The sequence below is a fragment of the Centropristis striata genome, chromosome 17 (assembly GCF_030273125.1).
Source record: "Centropristis striata isolate RG_2023a ecotype Rhode Island chromosome 17, C.striata_1.0, whole genome shotgun sequence".
NCBI lineage: Eukaryota > Metazoa > Chordata > Actinopteri > Perciformes > Serranidae > Centropristis > Centropristis striata.
Genome location: NC_081533.1, coordinates 10,686,282 through 10,711,486, shown reverse-complemented (window position 1 = coordinate 10,711,486; position 25,205 = coordinate 10,686,282). Strand labels below are relative to the sequence as shown.

The window sequence follows — 25,205 nt, the reverse complement described above, 5'->3', positions numbered from 1 at the left end:
GACTTCATTGTTTAGTGTTATTATTGTTGTCATCTCAAAGTATTTTCTCATAGTATTTAAAACAAAGACTTTCTCCAGCTTGTCTCGTATCTACAGGTGAGCAAGCACCTTATCAGAGGAAGTATGTGTTTTCCTTCAGATGTGTAGGTTTTGTGTAATATTGTTGCATGAGCAAGAGAAACATAAAATAAATAAAATACTGTCACAGGAAGGTATGCTGAAGGGAATATGTGATTAAATTCAGAGGGTCAATGTATTTAATAAGTGCCAATGGTATTCTGTGTGAAAGGGAAGGAAGTGAAAACTTAGAAGAGGAGGTTTTTTTAATAAGTCTGGTCGATGCAGAGGTGTCACACATTTCTCAGAAGCAAAGAAACAGTCAGTTGGCCGTAGATGTGAAGATGGGACACACTTTGCTTGGTGTGCTGGGCTTTTTCTGTGAGTACATCTCTGTTTAAAATTATAAAATAGTTCCCATTAATTGAACTTTTTAAATGCCTCAGGTTATTATATATATTTGATCATTCCTGTCAGTTTGGAAATGTCTGATGAAGTTTTAAACTTCATTTTAGCGCTGAATATTCTCTTCTACTGCGGACATGCTCAAGGTAATTATGCTGTTTCCTTTTTTCTTTTTGTGTATTTTTTTTGTAAGATGAAGCTCCAACTGTGTCACTTTTCACCACAACCTCTTTCTGTGTGTTCTGTTCTGTCAAAGATATTTCACTCTGTGCATCTTGTGTTGGTTTCTAGATGTTTTGCTGACCATTGAGCCAAACTGGTCCAATGTATTTACTGGAGAGTCTGTTACCTTTATGTGTGACACGAGGGGAGAAAAAGGTGACAACTGGTATTACTCGATCTACAGGGGTGATCAACAAGTTATCCCAGACAACAACAGGGAGAATCATACAGTAAAACTTCAATATACAGGCTTCAGCGGTGAATACCAGTGCCGTGCTCACATTAGGGGCTCAACAATAAGAAGTAATAAAGTCTCTCTAACTGTATCAGGTAAGTGATCAACGTTTATTTATTCATGAGTCATGTTGATAAGATCCCCGTTTGGCAAAGTGCTAATATATAATAAATGTAAAAATGTTGTTTGACTTTATTCTAATGATTTCATTCAGCTGTATAACTGTAACACAGTTTTGAGTCATTATTTCCACTTAATCATGACTAAAGAGGAAGCTGTTCACGTCAAGGCGTTTACATCATGATAAGAAGGATTCAGCAACAAACCATTTAGTGTTTCATCCCTTGTGAGAAATAATATAGGACAAAGCTATTTAGACAAAAGGAAAATGCTTATGTTGAAAATACTAAATTGGATTATTTTAAATAGGGCTGCAATGCGGATAAGCGGTTAATGGTAATGAATGAATGAATGAATGAATGAATATGGACAGGTGCAATATTCAAATGACAGGAAGGCGAAATGATATTTTTAAAGGCAAAATATATGTCAAAATAGCTTCTAATATAAGTTTAACGTTGCTGCAACATGTCATGTTTAAAAAAGCCTTTTTTGTTAAATAGAGATCTTTGCAAAATAAATCACATAATGCTCAGTTTAACCCCTTTGAACCCCAACAAGCTGTTTCAGTGTTTTTGCTCGTTTTACATTTCACTCACAGTGGCCTTGTATTTCACTGCAACATATAACATCTATAAGTCCTGCAGCTCTATGGAATCAAAACAATCATGAATAGAAGTGTGGACAACTCTAAAATATCTTTTGTGCAGAATTACATTGATGACATTAGTATTTATATGTATATATATATATATATATATATATATATATATAGTCACTGAGGAGGAGCAGAATTTAATGTTTTTAACAGGATCTAGTTATTACAGACACTTTATTTTTGGTTGCTTTTTCTAACACAAACCTTCTTAACATATGATCTCTTCAAGAACTGATGGAAAGTTAGAATAAGAGGATAGTGAATGTTTTTTGTATTTTTACAATTTCTTTTTACGATAAGCTTTGTTTTTTTGGCAATCTTTCAATTCTGCAGCATGGTGGGATTCAGAGTTCAGGTTTTCAATGAAAATTAGAAAAATGATGGAGAAAAATTACCATTCTCTCCTTATCTCAATATCAATGGGAATGATCGCAATTAGACTTTTTTTTTTTTTTCCAAATCTTGGAAAAAAATATGAATGTAGCAAACACAGCAGGGTGAGTTTGAAGAAATGTACTTATTCATTACTGAGTCAGTCAGAGTGACTTCAGCAGCTTCTTTTGCCAAACAACTTATGTTAATGTTACTTTAACATAGCAATTGTTACAATTGAACATATCATCAATTACAATTCGACCTGTGGGCCCAACCCCCGCAGAGTAGGGCATAGGGGTCGGGTGCAGTGTGAGTCGGGCGGCAGGCGAAGGCGGGCACCTGGGCGTGCTGACCCCCGGCTCCAGCGGCTAGCTCTGGGGACGTGGAACGTCACCTCGCTGGCGGGGAAGGAGCCCAAGCTTGTGCGGGAGGTGGAGCGTTACCAATTAGAAATAGTTGGGCTCACCTCCACACATAGCGTGGGCTCTGGAACCAAACTCCTGGAGAGAGGCTGGACTCTCTCCTTTTCCGGAGTTGCCCAGGGTGAGAGGCGCCGGGCGGGTGTGGGGATACTCACAAGCCCCCGGCTGAGCGCCGCTTTGTTGGAGTTCTCCCCGAGGAATGAGAGGGTCGCCTCCTTGCGGCTGCAAGTCGCGAGGAGAAGGTCTCTGACTGTTGTCTGTGCATATGCACCGAACAGCAGTTCGGAGTACCCGGCCTTCTTGGAGTCTCTGGGTGGTGTCCTGGAAGGGGTACCGTCTGGAGACTCTATAGTTCTTCTGGGAGACTTCAACGCTCACGTGGGCAACGATGATGGTACCTGGAGGGGGGTGATTGGGAGGAACGGCCTGCCCGATCTGAACCCGAGTGGTGTTTTGTTATTGGACTTCTGTGCTAGTCACGGATTGTCCATAACGAACACCATGTTCGAACATAGAGTGGCTCATAAGTGTACCTGGTACCAGAGCACTCTAGGCCAAAGATCGATGATCGATTTCATTGTCGTGTCATCAGATCTGCGGCCGCATGTTCTGGACACTTGGGTGAAGAGAGGAGCAGAGCTGTCAACTGATCACCACCTGGTGGTGAGTTGGATCAGGTGGCGGGGGAGGATGCTGGACAGACCTGGCAAACCCAAACGGGTAGTGCGGGTGTGCTGGGAACGTCTAGCGGAGGTCCCTGTCTGCAGGGTCTTCAACTCACACCTCCGGAAGAATTTCTCCAACATCCCGGGTGAGGTTGGGGACATGGAGTCCGAATGGGCCATGTTCAAAGCCTTAATTGTTGATGCGGCTGGTAGGAGCTGTGGCCTGAAGGCCGTCGGTGCTTGTCGCGGCGGCAACCCAAGAACCCGCTGGTGGACACCAGCGGTGAGGGAGGCCGTCAAGCTGAAGAAGGAGGCCTTTCGGTCTTGGCTGGCCGAGGGGTCTCTGGAATCAGCAGACAGGTACCGTTCGGCCAGAAGGGCTGCAACTGCGGCAGTCGCTGAAGCAAAAACTCGAGTATGGGAGGAATTCGGGGAGGCCATGGAGGAGGACTTTCGGTCGGCCTCAAAGAGGTTCTGGAAAACCGTCGGGCGTCTCAGGAAGGGAAAGCAGGGCTTGGCCCAAGCTGTGCTCAGCGGGGGCGGAGACCTGCTGACCCGACCTGTGGATGTCGTCAGACGGTGGAAAGAACACTTTGAGGACCTCCTCAATCCAGCCAACACGTCCTCTGTAGAGGAGGCAGAGTCTGAAGACTCAGGGGAAGACTCACCAGTATCCCTGGCAGAGGTCGCAGAGGTAGTCAAAAAGCTACCCGGCGGCAAGGCGCCAGGGTTGGATGAGATTCGCCCTGAGATGCTGAAGGCTCTGGACACTGTTGGGCTGTCATGGTTGACACGCCTCTTCAGTGTCGCGTGGAGGTCTGGGACAGTGCCAGTGGAGTGGCAGACCGGGGTGGTGGTTCCCATTTTTAAAAAGGGGGACTGGAGGGTGTGTTCCAATTACCGTGGAATCACACTTCTCAGCCTCCCCGGGAAAGTCTACTCCAGGGTGCTGGAAAGGAGGCTCCGGCCGATTGTCGAACCTCAGATTCAGGAGGAACAATGCGGCTTTCGTCCTGGCCGTGGAACAACGGATCAGCTCTTTACCCTTGCGAGACTTCTGGAGGGGTCATGGGAGTTTGCCCATCCAGTCTACATGTGTTTTGTGGACTTGGAGAAGGCCTACGACCGTGTCCCTCGGGGAGTCTTGTGGGGGGTACTGCGGGAATATGGGGTACCGGGCTCGTTGCTACGAGCTATCCGGTCCCTATATAACCAAAGTGAGAGCTGTGTCCGCATACTCGGCACAACGTCAAACACATTCCCAGTGGGTGTTGGCCTCCGCCAGGGTTGCCCCTTGTCTCCGATTCTGTTTGTGGTTTTCATGGACAGGATCTCAAGGCGCAGCCGGGGGGAGGAAGGGAATCGGTTTGGTGACCTAAGAATTGCATCTCTGCTTTTTGCAGATGATGTGGTTCTTTTGGCTTCATCAAGCCGGGACCTCCAGCACTCGTTGGGGCGGTTTGCAGCCGAGTGCGAAGCGGTTGGGATGAGAGTTAGCACCTCCAAGTCTGAGGCCATGGTTCTCTGCCGGAAAACGGTGGACTGTCCCCTCTGGGTGGGGAGAGAGATACTGCCTCAAGCGAAGGAGTTCAAGTATCTCGGGGTCTTGTTCACGAGTGAGGGTAGAACGGAGCGTGAGATGGACAGGCGGTTGGGTGCGGCGTCAGCAGTGATGCGGACGTTGTACCGGACCGTGGCTGGGGAGAGGGACGTCTGGAATGCCCTGCTTAGCCTGCTGCCCCCGCGACCCGGCCCCGGATAAGCGGAAGAAAATGGATGGATGGATGGATCAATTACAATTGTAATTGATGATATGTTCATTTAATCTAGTAAAACAAGATACAACCTGTGTTCTACAGACAAAGATGTGATCCTGGAAACTCCTGCATCCTCTCTGTTTGAAGGAGAATCAGTGACTCTGGGCTGTCGGCATCGTGACCCAACAAAGAATAAGAACGCTGTTTTCTACAAAGACGGATCTGCTGTTGAAATGGACACAAACCTTCAGTCACAGATGATGAAAAACACAGTTCAAGTGATATCAGACAGGAGCTCAATTTACATGTGTAAATTTGGGGATGAAGAATCTGAACCGATAAAACTGACAACGGAACGTAAGTAGTTTTATTTAAAATAACTTTAATCCAGTTTAGTAAAATCAACCAACATCAGTGGCAGATAAGTTTAAAACACAAACCTAGTTACTGTTGATTTTAGTTTATTAGACAGACTTAAAAGTGATTAAATAATCATTGGTTCATTATTCTTAACCACTTATCCACACTGTTTGCGGGGTGATTCAATATTTTCTGTATTATTTTTTACAGGTAGTTTTAGCACTATAAACAATACTGGATGAGATTATGTTGTTCGTTTTAGTATCTTTCAAAGTGGACAATAATAATCTTTTTTTTTCTTGTTTTGAATTCAAAGCCCCCCATGACCCGAGTGCGAATAAGCAGTTAGGATAATGAATGAATGAATGAATGAAGTTTGTGCAGGATGACTTTGATCCACTATTTTCCACCAGATAAACCTGAACCTGTCCTCACTGTGTCTCCATCATGGCTGAGTCCTGGAGACTCAGTGACTCTGAACTGCAGAGTTAAACATCCATCAGCAGGATGGAGGTTCTCCTGGTATAAGGCTGTTCCCAAACCATCAGACAACTCCTACAGCTATGAGCTGCTACCTGACAGCACCACTGGGACTGAACAGGATTCTTACATCGTTCATGGACAAACACACACAGCAGGATATGTGTGCAGAGCTGGAAGAGGAGATCCAGTTTATCACACTGATAACAGTCAACCTCAGTTTGTCTGGTCTGGAGGTAGGTTTGTTTTGACTTTTTAATGCTGACAGTATAAATGTATTATTCTCTTCTGTTGTACTGGACTGAATTTTCTTTTGACCCCCTTCTTTCTGACATTTAATTTGTTGTGCTCATCTATTGTAACCCTTTAGTCCTTACATACATACATACACACCTTTACACACTCGCTGTGTGTTGTACAATTTAGAACCGTTTAACCATCAGCAATGAAGATGGTTAAATCCACAATGAATTATTGATTAAAACACAATAAACCAAAACATTTCTTTCAATTATGGATTTTTAAATTTTATTATATACTGTGTGTATATATATATATATATATATATATATATAAATATCTTTGTTTCCATGCACAAATAAATGATTAAAACACAATAAAACAATGAAAATTTTGTTTCTTTTCAGATTTTGGTTCCTCAGCGTCTCTCACAGTGAGTCCTGACAGAGTGCAACACTTCCACTCTGACTCTTTGTCACTGAGCTGTGAGGGAAACTCTACTGAGTGGAGAGTGAAGAGGTTTACTGATGGTAGTTACCTGTCAGACTGCTCCAGCTCCATCTGGGGGACAATGAATGGATCCACATGCAAAGTGGATAAATACTGGCTAAGTGGAGTTTACTGGTGTGAATCTGGAACAGGAGAGTTCAGCAATGCTGTCAACATCACCATTGTGTGTGAGTTTTCATTTCTCATCTGTTTTTTTCTTAAGTATTTCAACATTCAGTCATATAGTTTTGAAATTGAAAGATACATTTACAGTTTGAAACATTTGTTTAAAATACACAAGCAAAATTACAGGTGTTTGCTTACTGAATGTCTGCGTCTGTATAACAATAAAATAAAAAATAAATTATATATTCTCATCATTTTATGTAAACTTGTTTCGACCTGCTCAAGTCAGTCTTTTTGACTAAATAATGTATATATTTTTTTATATCTTTCTACAGACGGTGATATCATCCTGCTGAGTCCTGTCCGTCCTGTGACTGAAGGACGTTCTGTCACTCTCGGCTGCAAGCTGAAGACAGAAAATGATATTTATAATGTGGTTTTCTATAAAAACGGCAAAATCATCCAAAATGACAACAGAGAGCTGATTATCTCTGCAGTGTCAAAGTCTGATGAAGGCTTTTATAAATGTAAAGGATATAATTCATCACAAGGCTGGAGTGTGACGTCACCAGAGAGCTGGATGTCAGTAAAATGTGAGTTTTAAAGTTATTTTTTGTAAGCAGTGTTGCAATCTGAATTAGAAAACTTTAAATAAATTAGGAGTTAGCTTTGTTTAATATGTGTTTGTGTATAAGAAATAATGTTCTACATTTGTGTATACAGAGGGGTGAAATGGGTCAGAATGATCCAGAAGGCTTCAGGCCCCATATGCTGACAGATTCACTGTTTTTGTGTCTTTTATCTGAGCTAGACCAGATAATATTTGTTTAAAACTCATCAGTGATGCTGTTCTGCCCTAATCGTTATTTGCTGGAAGTGGTGATGCATTTAATGTGGAGGAAGAACTGCACCAGACTTCCTTTGAAAAAACAACAACTTCCTTTTATATGCATCATGTGTCTGCAACCGGTCATATAGTAATTTAGGACGCAGTCTAACTTTGTGTTCTCTGATTCATTTTGCATGCAGTTAACACACAATTAATAATTTTGTTTTAATGAAAACTTTACTTTGCTCCTGGAGTTTTCCACCACTGAAAATTTACTGAAAATCAGACAGAACTGCAGGCTGTTTACACAGAGCAGAGAGGAGAGGACAGGAGAGGTAGTAAAAATTCAAATAGTTCACTATGTAGCATGTGGAGAGCCCAATTTTTCCACAAATCTTTTTTTTTAAGAGTTATGCCATAATATCTATGTTACTCTGCACAAAAGACATTTTTGACTTGTCCCCACTTGTGCTGATTCCATCATAGCTGCAGGACTTATATATGATATATTTTATTTGTATTTTATATTTTGCATGTGAGTGTATATGTAGGTTGCTGTATATATGTTAGGACGGTCATTGTGTCTTGTGTTTTTGCCTTGACTTTTTTTTTTGTAAAGTGCACAATTTGTTTGTGAAGAGTGTCATATAAATAAATATTAATATAGATTATTTATTACAGCAGCGTCCAGGCCTGAAAACAACGCTCCATTTCCTGTGCTGCTGGTTGTTGGGCTGGTTGGTGGAGTTTTACTGATTATTCTCCTGCTGCTGTTTCTGTTGCTGTGTTGCTGCAGAAAGTCAAAAGGTGAGATCTTTTCCTTCAGATGTTGGATTTATTTTAATGTTTACATGTAGTTCAGTAAAAATAAATCAATATCGTTGTAAAACCAAGTAACAGCCTGTGTCTTTTCTTACAGACTCCTGCTTTAACAGGTTGGTGCAACAATCACTTCTTCTTCTAGGCACCACAGCAGCACATGTTCCTGTTAAATCCACTTTATTTATTACATGTTTTTTTTTGCCCAGCAGGTCTCAGAGATCCAATCAGAGCCCTGCTACAGACCAGGATGGATCTCACTACGCTTCACTTTCACATGGTAATACATATTCATTTTACTCGACTCTGAGACTAAAATTTCTACTTAAGAAATTTCTACTTCTGGTTATCTGAGGGATTAAAATGATTGATTGTAACTTGACTTGATCTGCACGACTCTTTAGGTGATCTTTGCCTCTATGACACAATCAGAAGACCTGAATAACCTGAAAAAGGTAGAGTATATACTAGAATAAGACTATTAAGTGATTAACTGGCGATGCTTTCAATGAATCAAGGGAGCTGAAAGGCTTTTGTAGGCCAGAAAAAATGTCTTTTCCTGAATTCATCTGATCCTTGTAGCACCGAATAATGTAATAATTTCCTGATAACGTAATAACGCCTGAAAATGTAATAAAATTTGCACTTAACTCAATCGAAAATGCAATAAAACCCAATATTGTAATAAAATATCCCGACTGATATTGTAACAACATTTTTACCGATAATGTAATACCTTTTAACATTATTGGGAATTTATTACATTTTCAGGAAGTTGTTTTGTTGTTTTGTTGTTTTGTTATTGTTTTCATGAGTGATTTGTTGGAAATCTGTGAAGAGGAACGTTTAGGGAAGAGTTACCTGGCTCTCCAGTGCTGCTCAGAAGCTTATCTGAGCTGGAATTCTATCAGGATATTTTATTACGTTATTGGTGAAGTTATTAAATTATTGGGTTTTATTACATTTTCCATCTAGTTAAGTGCAAATTTTGTTACCTTTTCGGGTGTTATTACATTATCAGGAAATTATTACAGAGTGCTACAATCCTTCCAGAAGAAAAATAAACAAGAGGAGAGAAATCACACAACATACAAAATACTTTGCAATAACAATTAATAGTGATAATAAAAGTAAATAGTTTTTATTTGGCGCTGTGCCACTTGCCACAGTGTATTTCTATAACGTGGTACTGCTAATTTAAACCTGTTTTTTGAGCTGTAAACTAATTAATACAACTACTGCTTGACATTTCTTACAAAATGTATTAAATGTGCCTGTGTAGAATGTGTGTTACTGGAGCTTTCCACTAGAGGGCACAGTCAGACCGTATAGAAAATACAGGCTTTAGGATGTAAACAGCAAACAAGGCAACACTCCAGGAAGTTACTAAATATTAAAGAATATTGCTGTAAAATGTCAAAATTCTGAAATAACTGATAATTACTTTTTTTCTTTGGCTTTCTTTCAGATCAATAAAGTTATCTGAGCAGACAAAACCAATCAAACAGATGACGGATAAAAAAAACATCCTTGTTTGAACAGTTTTTGCAGCTTTTTTGTAATCATTACCTGCACTTTTGCTATTATTTACAGTGTTTTGTAGTTAACCCAGCAGTTCATTCAAAGGAAATGCATCATATGGCTTTAATATTATTTTGTATTAGTTAAAAAATGCTATATCATTTGAAATATATGACATGTAATTAAAATGTTTGTATTGAGAGTTTATATTCTGTATTCATTTGTTTTGTAGATAACGTTAAATGGAGGCTGATTAAAAAAAGCAGCAAAAAGAGTCTGAAGTTTAAATTATTAGAGCTTCAGCACCCCATAAAGTTAGCATCTCTTATGTTTTTTATAACAAAGCTTTACTAGTTTATTACATTTACTGTTATGAGACAACATTTTTCTCTGTCTTTTTCAAAATGGTTTGATAGAAACTGTAATATAGTTTCAACTGGATTTAGTTTTATGTTTTGTTATGTTTTGACTATTTTAAGCATCAATAAAGTTGTTATAGTACTAAGCTAAGCAGTGTTTTTATTTGCCATTTCTTTCTCTGAATAAAGCCTAAAGCTTAAAATGTAAACAAATGCAAAGAAAGCTATATTTATGACGAGATATTGCTATCAGTCTAACTGTTTAGCATTATGGCAGCAGAGACGGGCAACAGGATGTAGTTGGAAAACTTTTTCAGATTTCCATATCTTACATGCATTACAATAATAAGAATCAGGCTGAAAATTAGTGAAATTGCCCTTTAAAATACTTACTGTGTCTTAAAGCTAAATATTTAACCTTCTACATGATGTGTTGCTTTAACTAAAGTTTAGAAAGTTTATATGTTTGTATTCACGTTCGTCCATATCTACACACTGTAAAATCTAATGGATCAGGAACAAGTGAGAGGAATGTAAATATGACGTTACTGAAAGGGTCGTTTGGATTACCTACAGTAGATGGTGGTCAGCAGGGGCGAGTCTAGGGTCAGAGCTCCCACTGAGCCCCGCTGCCACCACCCACCCTCAAACATCAGTAGAATTGATTAGATTGAACTTTATTGTCACTGAACAAAGTAACAGCTACTTGGACAACAAAATGCAAAATATAGGCCACCTACAGTAATGCCAATAAATTAGTATAGGAGTACGAGTTGTTACTGTTTTGCTCGCCACTATTCACTTTATATCAATTTATTGTTGTTGTTTTATCACCTGGTTCTTCCTGTATGCTCTCCCTTTCCCTTTCTCCTTCTCCATCTTTCTCTCTTTCCCTTGGCACTGACGACAGACCATTTCCTACATTTTTAGTTATTTTGTGTCTTTTTTTAGTCATTTTGTGTCTTTTTTCTGTCATTTTGTGTCTTTTTTTAAGTAATTTAGGTTTTTTTCTGTCATTTTGTGTGATTTTTTTAAAAGTTATTTTGTGTATTTTTTGGTCATTTTGTGTATTTTTTGTATTTTTCTTCTGTCATTTTGTGTCTTTTTTGTAATTTTGTGACTTTTTTGGTAATTTTGGGTCCTTTTTAGTTATTTAGTGTCCTTTTTAGTTATTTTGTCTTTTTTTCATCATTTTGTGTCTTTTTTTCTGTCATTTTGTGTCTTTTTTAAGTAATTTAGGTTTTTTTGGTCATTTTGTGTCTTTTTTTGGTCATTTTGTGTCTTTTTCTGTCATTTTGTGTCTTTTAGTTTTGTAATTTAGTTTTTTTTCAGTTTTTTTTTGGTCATTTTGATACTGCCTCCAGCGGCCCCCAGGTAATTTGAGTTTGAGACCCCTGCTCTAAAGTAACGATAAACTTTACCAACAGAGACACAAGTACGCACTTCACAGGTACGCAGTTAATTTGGGTTAGGGTTCTGTTCTGCCATTTCTGTCGCACTGCTCCTTTTGTTTAATAAACGACAGCTCCAGGCAGTTTGACTGTAGCTGCTCTAATGTCGCTAACGAAGCTATCCGGGCTAACCGAACTAATGCTGGGCTTACACCAAACGATTTTCCCAGTCCCAGACTAAAAACTGAAAGTCTTTAGTAAATCTAGGAGTCTTACTGGAGTCACAGCGCTCCCGTCATCCCGATCGTTAAGTGTAAGGTAGTAATCTGCGCTGTTTCATATCAGTCTTTTCCTAGTCTTTGGTTTGCGATCAAATCAAGCGTGTTTGATATTATCGCAAGTCGCAGTGACGGAACACAATCAACAACCAATAGATGAGCAGACCGGCCAGTAAAACCACTTCGACAGGAAAAAGTTACATCACAATAATGTTAGTAAGCTCAAGCCTAAATACAAATACAGAGATGTAATATATTTACGGCCACAAGCGGGATTTTGGGGGCGCTGTTTCATAGTAAAGAGAATAGTAAGCAGACCCAGTTAAAATGTATAAATAAATGTATACATAAATAAGTAATAAATAATTGATGATTAATGTGTGATTAACTAAATGAAAGTTGATAGAGCTGATAAGTATAATTTATTAAACAAATAAATAAAATATAATTAAATAGGACATAAATGTATATCATGAATTATTTTCTAAATTTTCCTTTCCTTTATTCTTCCTTATCTATTCTTCTTGTCTATTTTTACTGTAAAATAGTCAACTTTTCATGTCAGAAAAACAGAAACCCTTTTTCAGCTTTGTGAGGGGCATTTTGTGGCGTCTTCTTTTCTTTTTTTTTTCCAACACAAACCTAGCCTGGCTAACACCAAATGAGGGCTAGTCTGGCAACGAGCAATGGATTTCTCCGTAGAGGAGGTGTGGTTTACGATCCTCCAGAGCCGTTTATTGGACGCTTAGAATGTCTATCAAAAGCGTCTGTAGGTAGCTCTTAGCCAATCAGATCAGTTATACCAGATGACGTAGTAGAGCAACAGAAATGGATGTTTGTTGTGTGTGTGTCTGTGAGAGAGTGTTGTTTGCTGCTTTGCTTCTCCAGTTCTCGCTTTCTGCAAGATTATTTATTTTCACGCTTTATTCCCCCTCATGTCATTCAGCCACACACATCCACTGATTTTATGGGCAATAAACAAGCTGCTGCGGGTCTCTCGGCGGCCCCGCTGTCCGCGGTAGCGAGGCTATTAGCCGCTAGCGGCGCTAATAGCCGCTAGCGACGCTAATAGCCCCGCTACCATAACGCCGGTGATCTCAGCGGAGCCGCCGAGAGACCTTTCGCCTTTCAACTTTCGCTCTAAACTATTTAAAACATCATCTACAGTTAAAGAGAGTTTCGTGTCTGCAGCAGCCATGTTGGATCCGGAAAACTACAAGCTTCCAAGTGCCGAGTAGTACGCGTCATCGTCTTGCCGTCCCTCCCCGCTCTGTGATTGGATCCCTAAAACAGGGCTAAGAATCCTTCCTGGTTTCCAGACTGGATGGAGGTTCGAAATTAAATTTGAGCGCGCAAGGCAGTCTGGGTATACCCAGGCTAACACAAACATTGCATGGTAGGTAAAAAATGCTAAAAGAATCTAGTTGTAGTCTTGTAAATAGTGACCCTGCAAGATTCACAGTCTTTGTAGGATCTCAGTCTGAGACTAGGCTGGGACTAAAAACTCTAAACACTTGTCTTTAGATGTGAGCAGGTGTGAGCTGATAGTCTTGCAGGAGTCTTTCCAAATCTTTTCAAAGTCTTCTGGTGTATAGGTAGCATTAGTTGATTCACAACACTACCACTAAAGGATTCTCACTCGCGTGTGTGTCGCGCTGGATGCCGGTCGGCCAGCGGAGCGGTGCAGAGGGAGCGCGTGAGAGGAGGATGATACCATTTGCGAAGCGGGGGTGTTTTCATTTTCATCCTTAACATATACATTTAAACCACAAACTATGGAGTTTGTTTTGGACATCATTTAAGTTTTTCAAAGACGAACAAAAATCTTAGAATAACAACATTTCTTACTCCAAGTTTTAGGGGTGCTGAGCTCACCCCTAAAAATGGGCTAGCCTCGCCCATGGTGGTCAGCACCATAGATATATATAAGAAAGGCTTAAAAAAAAAAGTGTTAATATATATATATCTATGGTCAGCACGGCCCAGGTTGCAGAAACAGGCTGACACGGAAGCTAATCAATGTAGTGCTGCAGCTAAAAAAAGAAGTACCACCATCAGTTAAAGTGTACGCTATAGTTAGAATATTTACACTGCTTTATCTTGCCATCAAACAGCCCATTGTGACAGGAAACTGAGGCCATCTATGCTCTCTTTAAAAACACTCTATTGACAGATTTGACTTCACAGACTGCAGCAGTTGGTGGTCTATCACTGCCTGGACTGGTTTTTTGTTATTGTGTGACTTTTTTTCAGCTCTTTGCAAAAAACAGTGTGAAAGAAGAAAAATTACCTTAAAAAACAACATAAGAGAAGCAATTATAATCTATTTCTAAGAATATCTCTCCTTCCTTCCCGTTTCTACAAAGCTCACACTATTTGAACTACTATGAAATGTTCACTTCCAGCTCAGGGGATGCTCAAGCAAGTTAAATGGAGTTGTGTACACGGTACAAACTTAAAAATAGTGAGTAAATAGTCATTTTCACACATCATACCAAAGTGAAAACAACAAAACGATGTCACAGCTACATTTTAATTGTCAGTATTATATTTATATAAGTCCTGCTGTTGTTACAGTGCTGTTGGAGGATTTAGGCTTTACCTACTTTGTCATTCTTGGTCTGACCTTTATTGCCATTGTTAATGTGAACATACAGTACATCACATTTTCATCTAAAAAAAGCACAAATGTCAGCAGTCATTTGTAAAATAAGCATCTCAAAGCCTCTGATATCAGCCTTAAGTAATGTTCTCTATCAATTAATCATTTCTACGTTTCAACTTTTTATGATCTGCAGTAAAATTGATTAATGGCTTTGTTAGATGGATATAAAAAAGGGTCATTTACATATCATCTGCATAGTGATACTGTTACTTATATGGAAAAAATGTATTAATGGAAAATGCATCTACGTATGTGTTGCTGCATTGTGTTGTTATTTTTTTCCAACTACTGCACAACCCAAGAAAAAAAAGCAAAGCCACAGCTTGTCAGAATGTGTGAATGAGTTCCTCTCCACACATTTTAAGAAGTGCTGCTGTTGTGGTATAAATTTAGACTGTCAACGTCACAGTGACACCAGCACTAATGTGCTTCACACAGTCAGCTGTCTGGACAACTGGGATGTCCAGCTTCATTCAAAGTGGCAGAAAATCCACAGAGACACACTTACAAAGCCTACCAATAGATGTCATAGCCATTAAAACTCTATTCAATGATAAGACTGTGGTTTTGACTGCATATAACTACCTCAAACACAGAAAAGAGGAAATGGAAAGTTTCATCTATTTCGCAATGTTTGACATCATGATCATTCAGGTTTTGAATGTGATCAACAGTAAAACACATTAAGAAAGTAGTGATGTAACTAAAACACACCTGTCAAGTTTTGGATTTGAAAATAAGGGACATTTTCGGGCTCCCGCTGCGAGCAGCCCCACCACCCCAACCAAGCTCCAGTATCCCTTACATTTTAAGACAGGTGAACAAGAAAGCTAAAATCACATCTTGTCAACCACTTATAAACTACTATTGGCTTTATGCACAGCTGCACTACTTCCTGAACTTCAGCCAGCTCCTTTGTTTCCTGTCTGCCATTATTGGACAAACTGATTAATCCAGGTGTGTCTGACCTCAGTTCTCACAGCAACAATAATCAGACACACCTGGATTAATCAGTTTGTTAGAACCCTATGGGTGACGTCACGGTGACCACGTTCATTATTTATTTAAAATATGTTTTTGGGCATTTTATAGCTTTTATAGCAGATTAGATGTATCTGAGAGAGCAAGGTAAACATTGGCTCAGTAGATTTTTCTTTTTTTAAGAGTTTTTTTCTAAGCTATATAGCTAAAAAAAAAAAAGCATGACTAAAAGCATCTCTAAAATTATGGAAGATGATGAAGCAAATTAAACAGGTTGATGAAAGACAATTTAGAACAAAAAAAGTTTATTTATGAGAGAAGAAGTGAACAAACTAAAAAATGTTAAGGCATATGTTCTATTTCCTATAAATAATCTGTTGGATTGACTGTACAAAAAATGCTGAATATTTGTTTAGCAGAGCTGCACAAAATGATAATATAAAAGCTGCAATAACTACAATATAGTTTCCATGTTGTCATCCATTCCATCCGGTTTAAAAACAATTTCTCTATTGATCTGTAAAACAAACAAACAAAGGAAAGAGGGATTTAGAATTATTTAAGAATCATTGTTTTATGACCCATTTCTAACCCATTTTAGCCCTCTGTAAAATAAATTGTTAAACTTATGTCTTGGATGGATAAAGAACTGTGGATAGGATGAGCAGGAAGTAGATGTTGACTTTACTTGCCTTTCTCTGCGTTCATTTTGGTGTGTACCTGGGCATACGTCAGGTTATCATCTAAAACAGAAGCCACATTTCAGGTTTTATTTCTACATTTATATATTAATTAATGTATCCATATGCAGAATAGACACAAATTAAATGTAGCATGTTTGTTTCATGACTCACATTAGTGACAGATACTTAAATGCATAAATTGAAAATTAAATACAATTTTAGAAAGTTTAAATGCTCTAATGAACTCTAGGATTTGTCTGTTGGTGACACTGGCGACTCTTAGTGTTAGCATGAAGAAATGACACTGTGGCAGGCAGCACAGCACCAAAACAACTTAAGGTGAGTCTTGTATTGACTGTACCTGCAGCTGATGCCATCTCCACAGTCGAGTAAAGAGCGTTCTGGTGGGCTTCATCATCCTTCCCTGTTAGGAACATCACATGAATGCTTCAAAAGACAATCTTGTACTTGTTCAGGCCCTGCATATCAACTATTGCATGTCATTCTTAATGGTTAAAATGAAGTACTCACTCATGTTTTTAAGTTCAATCACAGAATAGGTTGCATCCCTGGATTTATCTAAAATATAGATTTTTTAAAAATTATGTTGTTATTGTACATTTTGTTTGAATTCTTAATTCTAGTGTTAAAAACAAAGTATATACTGTACCATTTTCAGTTTCATGTGTGTCTTTGATTGATTCATAGTGGCAAACATCACCTACAGTCATGAAAAGGTCATATTAAAACTTTTAATTACATTGTATGGTTCCATATTTTCTGAGACTGATAACCAGAAATGGAAGTGTGAGTTTTAGGTGAACAGATAAATCATTAAAATTAGGATCAAGATTACTGCTGGGATTCCACAGCTACATTTTAAGTTTCAGTATTATATTATATGTTACAGTGCTGTTGGAGGATTTAGGCTTTACCTACTTTTTCATTCTTGGTCTGACCTTTATTGCCATTGTTGATGTGAGCATACAGTACATTACATTTTCATCTAAAAACAGCACAAATGTCAGCAGTCGTTTGTAAAATAAGCATCTCAAAGCCTCTGATATAAGCCTTAAGTAATGTTCTCTATCATTTAATCATTTCTACATTTCAACTTTTTATGATCTGCAGTAAAATTGTTTCATGGCTTTGTTAGATGAATATAAAAAAGGGTCATTTACATATCTTCTGCATAGTGATACTGTTACTTACATGGATAAATTGATTAATGGAAAATGCATCTACGTATGTGTTGCTGCATTATTCACTAATGTTTAATAGTTCAACCACAGAATAGGTTGCATCCCTGGATTTATCTAAAATATAGATTTTTTTTAATCATTATTAAATTAAGGAATTGTACATTTCGTTTAAATGCTTCATTCTAGTGTTAAAAACAAAGTATATACTGTACCATTTTCAGTTTCATGTGTGTCTTTGATTGATTCATAGTGGCAAACATCACCTACAGTCATGAAAAGGTCATATTAAAATGTTTAATTACATTGTATAAATTCCACATTTTCTGAGACTGATAACCAGAAATGGAAGTGTGAGTTTTAGAGTAACAGATAAGTCATTAAAATTAGGATCGAGATTACTGCTGACCTTGAAGAGTAGAGGCACATCCTGTGTGTTGAGATCCATCCTGGTCTGTAGCAGGGCTCTGATTGGATCTCTGAGACCTGATGGACCAAAACATGTAATAAATAAAATGGATTGAACAAGGAACATGTGCTGCTGTCATGTCTAGAATAAGAAGTGATTGTTGCACCAACCTGTTAAAGCAGGAGTCTGTAACAAAAGACACATGCTGTTACTTGGTTTTATAACAATATTGATTTATTTTACTAAAGTACATGTAAACATTAAAATAAATCCAATATCTGAACGAAAAGATCTCACCTTTTGACTTTCTGTAACAACACAGCAACAGAAACAGCAGCAGGAGAATAATCAGTAAAACTCCACCAACCAGCCCAACAACCAACAGCACAGGAAATGGAGGGTTGTTTTCAGGCCTGGACGCTGCTGTAATAAATAATCTATATTAATATTTATTCATATGACACTATTCTCAAACAAATTGTGTACTTTACACAAAGGCAAGGTAACATCAAACCTCAGTAACAAAATTATTATAGCAAGAGAGAATGAAATATATAAAAATATAATATATAAGTCCTGCAGCTCTATGAAATCACAAAATGTCTTTTGTGCAGTTATAATGACAATCTAAAAATAAAAACATTGGGGGGAAAATGGTTCTCCACATGTTATACATGTTGAATTTTACAAACTCTCCTGTCCTCTCCTCTCTGGTCTGTGTAAACAGCCTGCAGTTCTGTCTGATTTTCAGTGAATATTCAGAGGTGGAAAATTACAGGAGCAAAGTTAATTTTACGTTAAAGCAAAATTAATTGTGTGTTCACTGAATGCAAAATTAATCACAGCACACAAAGCTAGACTGAGTCCTAAATTACCATATGACCGGTTGTAGACATGCGATGCATATAAAAATAAGTTGTTGGGTTTTTTTAAGGAAGTCTGGTGCAGTTCTTCCTCCACATTAAATGCATTGCATTTCCAGCAAACTTCACAAATAACAATGAGGGCAGAACAGCATCAATGATCGGTTTTAAACAAATATTCTCTGGTCTAGCTCAGATAAAAGACACAAAAACAGTGAATCTGTCAGCATATGGGGCCTGAAGCCTTCTGGATCATTCTGACCCATTTCACCCCTCTGTATACACAAATGTAGAACATTATTTCTCATACACAAACACAGATTAAACTAAGCAAACTACTAATTTGTTTAAAGTTTTCTAATTCAGACTGCGACACTGCTTTCAAAAAAAAGAAACTGTTTTAAATCATACTCACATTTTACTGACATCCAGCTCTCTGGTGACGTCACACTCCAGCCTTGTGGTGAATTATCTCCTTTACATTTATAAAAGCCCTCATCAGACTTTGACACTGCAGAGATAATCAGCTTTCTGGTGTCATTTTGGATGATTTTGCCATTTTTATAGAAAACCACATTATAAATATCATTTTGTGTCTTCAGCTTGCAGCCGAGAGTGACAGAACGTCCTTCAGTCACAGGACTGACAGGACTCAGCAGGATGATATTCTCGTCTGTAGAAAAATCAAAAAATATTATATTCTCCTCAGAAATATCAGCTGGTTTACATACAAAAGGTGAATATGTCATATATATACCATAAAATCTATTTTTTCTTTTACAGACATACAGTATCCGTACAAATACTTGTAACTTGGCGTGTGTATTTAAAACGTGAATGTGTCCAACTGTTAATTATTTTTTATGTATCACAGAATGTTAAAAAAAAAACTTGAATTGAAAGAAAACTCACATGTGAGGGTGATGTTGACGGCATTGCTGAACTCTCCTGTTCCAGATTCACACCAGTAGACTCCACTTGGCCAGTGTTCAGCCATTTGACAGGTGGGTCCAGTCATTGTCCCCCAGCTGGAGATGGAGCAGTCTCTCAGGTGACTACCATCAGTAAACCTCTTCACTCTCCACTCAGTAGAGTTTCCCTCACAGCTCAGTGACACAGAGTCAGAGGTGAAGTGTTGCACTCTGTCAGGACTCACTGTGAGAGACGCTGAGGAACCAAAATCTGAAAAGAAACAACATTTTCAGTGTTTATTTGTGTTTTAATCATTTAATTGTGTATCAAAAAAAAGACCACACCAATAGAGATATATATAATGAAATTAAAAAATCCATCATTGAAAGAATTGTTTTCGTTTATTGTGTTTTAATCAATAATTAATTGTGGATTTAACCACCTTCATTGCCGATGGTAAAACGGTTCTAAATTGTACAACATTGTAACACACACACACACACACACACACACACATATATATATATATATATTTCTACATATATATACGTACATATATGTACGTATATATAGTGAAATAAAAAAAATCTATAATTGAAACAACATTGTGGTTTTAACCATCTTCATTGCTGATGCTTAAACGGTTCTAAATTTTGTATGTTGTCTAATGTGTGTATGTATGTAAGGACTAAAGGGTTGGAACAGATTTGCACACCAAATTAAATGTCAAAAAGAAAGGGGGTCTGAAGAAAATTCTGTCCAGTACAACAGAAGAGAATAATACATTTATACTGTGAGCATTAAAAGGTCAAAACAAACCTACCTCCAGACCAGACAAACTGAGGTTGACTGTAATCAGTGTGATAAACTGGATCTCCTCTTCCAGCTCTGCACACATATCCTGCTGTGTGTGTTTGTCCATGAACGATGTAAGAATCCTGTTCAGTCCCAGTGGTGCTGTCAGGTAGCAGCTCATAGCTGTAGGAGTTGTCTGATGGTTTGGGAACAGCCTTATACCAGGAGAACCTCCATCCTGCTGATGGATGTTTAACTCTGCAGTTCAGAGTCACTGAGTCTCCAGGACTCAGCCATGATGGAGACACAGTGAGGACAGGTTCAGGTTTATCTGGTGGAAAGTGATTTCACAGAATGAAGACATGTTATGATGAACTGTTGGTTACATGTGCTGCTTGTATCCTACTTGTTTTTCTTTTTAAAGTAACCAAACTAATATTTATTTATTTTTATTCAGTAAAATATAAATTATGACTTACTGTAAGATGGTGTCAATGTGAAAACATCACTCAGCTTTGTTGAAGACTCTCCACCTTTTATTACACCCAAACACCAGAAGTCTTCTCCGCTTGATGGTTTAAATGTGTATTCTCTTGTTTTTGGAGGTGTGGTTGAGCTGCTTGTTCTCCATTCATACTCCCACTCAGTGTCTCCTCCGTCCTCAATTTCACATGTAAGTGTGATCGTCTCTCCAGAGTATATCTCAGGCCAGTTGGGTTGCAGGGACACAACAGCCCTGTTAGTGACTGTTCATGGTTCAAGAGGACACAAATACAAGAGAAAAAGGTTAAACATACAAATAAACACTTTCGGTGATAGTTTTTATTCTTTTTTTATTACTTTTTTTTATTCTATTGCATTGTGTAAAACATATTTTGCCAAATAGTCAGTTGCTACTTTACCGACTGAGTGGCTGTACTCTGTGTAGTAAAGTGGCTCTCCTCTTCCTCCTCTGCACCAGTAGACTCCTCCTCTTGAGACGGTGATTTGTCCAGATGAGAGGAGAACAGCATCTTGTTTGGTCAGAGGTTCAGAGGTTTTCTCTCCTTTGTACCAGAAGAATTTCCAACCAGATGATGATGATGATGTCACAGAGCAGCTCAGAGTCACATTACCCTCTGCTGGAAAATCCATCAGATGGGCCTTTGGTTGTGCTGTTTGAATTTAAAACAAAAACATAAAATTATTATTACTGTTCAGTTTGAAAGATGAACATAATCTCATCCAGTATTCTTCATAGTGCTAAAACTAATTAAAGAAAATACAGAAAATATTTAATCACTTTTAAATCTGTCTAATAAACTAAAATCAATAGTAACTAGGTTTGTGTTTTAACTTATCTGTCACTGATGTTGGTTGATTTTACTAAACTGGATTAAAGTGATTTTAAAGAAAACTACTTACGTTCTGTTTTCAGTTTTATCGGTTCAGATTCTTCATCCCCAAATTTACACATGTAACTTGAGCTCCTGTCTGATATCACTTGAACTGTGTTTTTCATCATCTGTGACTGAAGGTTTGTGTCCATTTCAACAGCAGATCCGTCTTTGTAGAAAACAGCGTTCTTATTCTTTGTTGGGTCACGATGCCGACAGCCCAGAGTCACTGATTCTCCTTCAAACAGAGAGGACGCAGGAGTTTCCAGGATCACATCTTTGTCTGTAGAACACAGGTTGTATCTTGTTTTACTATATTAAATGAACATATCATTAATTACAACAATTGTTATGTTAAAGTAACATTAACATAAGTTGTTTGACAGAAGAAGCTGCTGAAGTCACTCTGACTGACTCAGTAATGAATAAGTACATTTCTTCACACTCACCCTGCTGTGTTTGCTAAATTCATATTTTCCAAGATTTGGAAAAAAAAGTCTAATTGCGATCATTCCCATTGATATTGCGATAAGGAGAGAATGGTAATTTTTGTAATTTTCATTGAAAACCTGAACTCTGAAACCCACCATGCTGCAGATTGATAGATCGCAAAAAAACAAAGCTTATCGTAAAAAGAAATTGTAAATAAACAAAAAACATTCACTATCCTCTTATTCTAACTTTCCATCAGTTCTTGAAGAGATCATAGGTTACGAAGGTTTGTGTTAGAAAAAGCAACCAAAAATAAAGTGTCTGTAATAATTAGATCCTGTTAAAAACATTAAATTCTGCTCCTCCTCAGTGACTATATATATACATTTATATATATATATATATATATATATATACTAATATATATATATATATATATATATATATATATAGTTAGTATATATATATATATATATATATATATATATATATATATATATATATATATATATATATATATATATATATATATATATATATATATATATATACTAATGTCATCAATGTAATTCTGCACAAAAGATATTTTAGAGTTGTTCACACTTCTTGTCATGATCGTTTTGATTCCATAGAGCTGCAGGACTTATAGATTTTATATATTGCAGTTAAAGGCCACTGTGAGTGAAATGTAAAACGTGCAAAAACACTCTGAAACAGCTTGTTGGGGTTCAAAGGGGTTAAACTGAGCATTATGTGATTTATTTTGCAAAGATCTCTATTTAACAAAAAAGGTTTTTTTAAACATGACATGTTGCAGCAGCGTTAAACTTACATTAGAAGCTATTTTGACATATATTTTGCCTTTAAAAATATCATTTCGCCTTCCTGTCATCTGAATATTGCACCTGTCCATATTGTGATTGATTAATTGTGCAGCCCTATTTATAATAATCCAATTTAATATTTTATATAATATAATATTTATATAATATTTTTATATACAATATAATATTTTCAACATAAGCATTTTTCCTTATATCTAAATAGTTTTGTCCTATATTCATTTCTCACAAGAGATGAAATACTAAATGGTTTGTTGCTGAATCCTTCTTATCATGATGTAAACGCCTTGATGTGAACAGCTTCCTCTTTAGTCATGATTAAGTGATAATAATGACTCAAAACAGTGTTACAGTTATACAGCTGAATGAAATCATTAGAATAAAGTCAAACTGCATTTTTACATTTTGTATATTAGCACTTTGCCAAACGAGGATCTTATCAACATGACTCATGAATAAATAAATGTTGATCACTTACCTGAAACAGTTAGAGAGACTTTGTTACTTGCTTTTGTTGAGCCCTTAATGTGAGCACGGCACTGGTATTCACCGCTGAAGCCTGTATATTGAAGTTGTTCTGTATGATTCTCCCTGTCGTTGTTCGGGATTAATTCATGATCACCCCTGTAGATCGAGTAATACCAGTTGTCACCTTTTTCTCCCCTCGTGTCACACATAAAGGTAACAGACTCTCCAAATGACACAAATGACAACAATAATAACACTAAACAATGAAGTCTGTGACTTATAATAGTAGTTATGGTGCTGGTTAATAGACAATAGTTAGACTATGGACAAATGGTAACAGTAATAGTAGCAGTAATAATAGAAGGAATAGGACAAATGGTCACAGTAATAGTAGCAGTAAATATAAAATGACAGCAGAAGTGTGTGTAGAAGTAGCAATGATAAGAAGAAATACGACTGATAGTAATGAGGAAGTAGTGGGTGTTTAACTGGACCACAGCAGGCGCAGCAACAGTCTTCATTCAACCACCAGCAGTCGGTGACTTGCAAGTTTTCTCACAGCATTTCAGATTGTGAAAATGATGCATTCACAGCCACAGATATGACAACTGTCTTTAATTAATTTATAGTAAAATAGCATTTTATTTTAACTGCACTGCTTTCCTGAATACAATATTTAAAAAGGAAATGTGTTATTGTGTTTTGAAAGAACTGGTGTTAATGTGGTGATGACATGTCCTGTGACACCTTTTTGTAGCTGTGAAAAGGAAGTACCAGGGGCGGCTGTGGCTCAGTTGGTAGAGCATTTCTCACGAGGGATAAAATACTAAATGGTTTGTTGCTGAATCCTTCTTATCACGATGTAAACGCATTGACGTGAACAGCTTCCTCTTTAGTCACGATTAAGTGATAATAATGACTGAAAAACAGTGTTACAGTTATACAGCTGAATGAAATCATTAGAATAAAGTCAAACAGCATTTTTATATTACAGTTTTTCTCAATTGCTAAAACACTAAACCCTATTGTCTGAACCAAATGCTCAGTGGCCTGAACCCACTGATTGAATCAATCACTCTTTTGGCAAAACCAGAAGCACTTTTCACCTGTTTAGACACAACTTGCCAACACATTTTCACTGTGAGGCACCGTGCTGCATAATAGTGAGCACAGGTGACAAAAGTCAAACACAATTAAAGCACAAGTGTCACCACTTGAACACAACAACTCAAAATTGATGACACTTGTGTCTGATGATGTGAGGGAACATATAAGGCAGTTCAGAGAGCTGGTTGGTGAGGCCCTACGATGGATAGAAATCTGAGAGGAAGAGTTCGTGTGAGAGGAGGTCGAGGTGGTCAGCGAAGACAAAGAACAGTAATATCTGATGAAATCAGAGCTTCTGTGATTGACCATGTTCTTGTTCATGGTATGAGCATGAGGGAGGCGGGACAAAGGGTACAACCAAACATCAGTAGATTCACTGTGTCCAGCAGAATCCCAAGATTTAGAGAAGAGAACAGGTAATTACCTGTTTTGACATTAGAGTACAGTATGTAAATGTTGACAGCGATTACTGTATGACATACTATATACTGTAGCACAGTATACTGTCAGTAAATACATGTGTCAGTACACCTCTGTACCAATGTACTGTAGTATTGTAATGGAGGGTTGCTCTGTTTGTAGTTCCAGTATTTCATGTATATTTTTTGCAACATGCATTTAGCCTCCAGTGAACAATGAACATGTATTTCTCCAGCTTCATGTCC

At 37.7% G+C, this 25,205-nt stretch overlaps 2 protein-coding genes and 1 long non-coding RNA gene across 3 annotated transcripts; 2 read left to right on the top strand and 1 right to left on the bottom strand.

Annotated features, from left to right (window-relative positions):
- The first annotated feature begins 401 nt into the window (after positions 1–401).
- Positions 402–8,404, top strand: LOC131990170 (uncharacterized). Its single transcript, XM_059355568.1, has 9 exons — positions 402–438; positions 573–608; positions 754–1,014; positions 5,019–5,277; positions 5,661–5,992; positions 6,404–6,673; positions 6,947–7,204; positions 8,122–8,247; positions 8,376–8,404. Exons 1-9 carry the CDS (start codon positions 402–404, stop codon positions 8,402–8,404), a joined length of 1,608 nt encoding a protein of 535 aa, XP_059211551.1.
- A 64-nt stretch (positions 8,405–8,468) lies between these two features.
- Positions 8,469–10,143, top strand: LOC131989716 (uncharacterized). The gene is made up of 3 exons (XR_009395980.1): positions 8,469–8,539; positions 8,664–8,714; positions 9,728–10,143. It is a non-coding gene; the product is annotated as an uncharacterized LOC131989716 (long non-coding RNA).
- Positions 10,144–16,130: 5,987 nt separating this feature from the next.
- On the bottom strand, positions 16,131–23,642 carry LOC131990168 (Fc receptor-like protein 4). Its single transcript, XM_059355567.1, has 15 exons — positions 23,444–23,642; positions 21,720–21,974; positions 21,218–21,469; positions 20,795–21,061; positions 20,344–20,646; positions 19,521–19,790; positions 19,024–19,281; positions 18,043–18,168; positions 17,916–17,931; positions 17,746–17,822; positions 17,552–17,602; positions 16,808–16,858; positions 16,669–16,716; positions 16,499–16,561; positions 16,131–16,197 (listed from the first exon to the last, which is right to left on the bottom strand). The coding sequence occupies exons 1-15, from the start codon at positions 23,640–23,642 to the stop codon at positions 16,139–16,141; spliced, it is 2,295 nt and encodes a 764-aa protein (XP_059211550.1). The 3' UTR covers positions 16,131–16,138.
- Between the last annotated feature and the right edge of the window lie 1,563 nt (positions 23,643–25,205).

Excerpts from the sequence above, each read along its gene's own strand:
- LOC131990170 (XM_059355568.1), top strand. The coding sequence starts at position 402 with ATGGGACACACTTTGCTTGGTGTGCTGGGCTTTTTCT. Across the intron at positions 5,993-6,403 it reads TCAGTTTGTCTGGTCTGGAG|ATTTTGGTTCCTCAGCGTCT; the intron begins GTAGGTTTGTTT and ends GTTTCTTTTCAG. Across the intron at positions 8,248-8,375 it reads TTGCTGCAGAAAGTCAAAAG|GTTGGTGCAACAATCACTTC; the intron begins GTGAGATCTTTT and ends CTGCTTTAACAG.
- LOC131990168 (XM_059355567.1), bottom strand. The coding sequence starts at position 23,642 with ATGTGTGACACGAGGGGAGAAAAAGGTGACAACTGGTATTACTCGATC. Across the intron at positions 19,791-20,343 it reads TCAGTTTGTCTGGTCTGGAG|ATTTTGGTTCCTCAGCGTCT; the intron begins GTAGGTTTGTTT and ends GTTTCTTTTCAG. Across the intron at positions 16,562-16,668 it reads GATTGAACTTAAAAACATGA|GGAAGGATGATGAAGCCCAC; the intron begins GTGAGTACTTCA and ends TGTTCCTAACAG.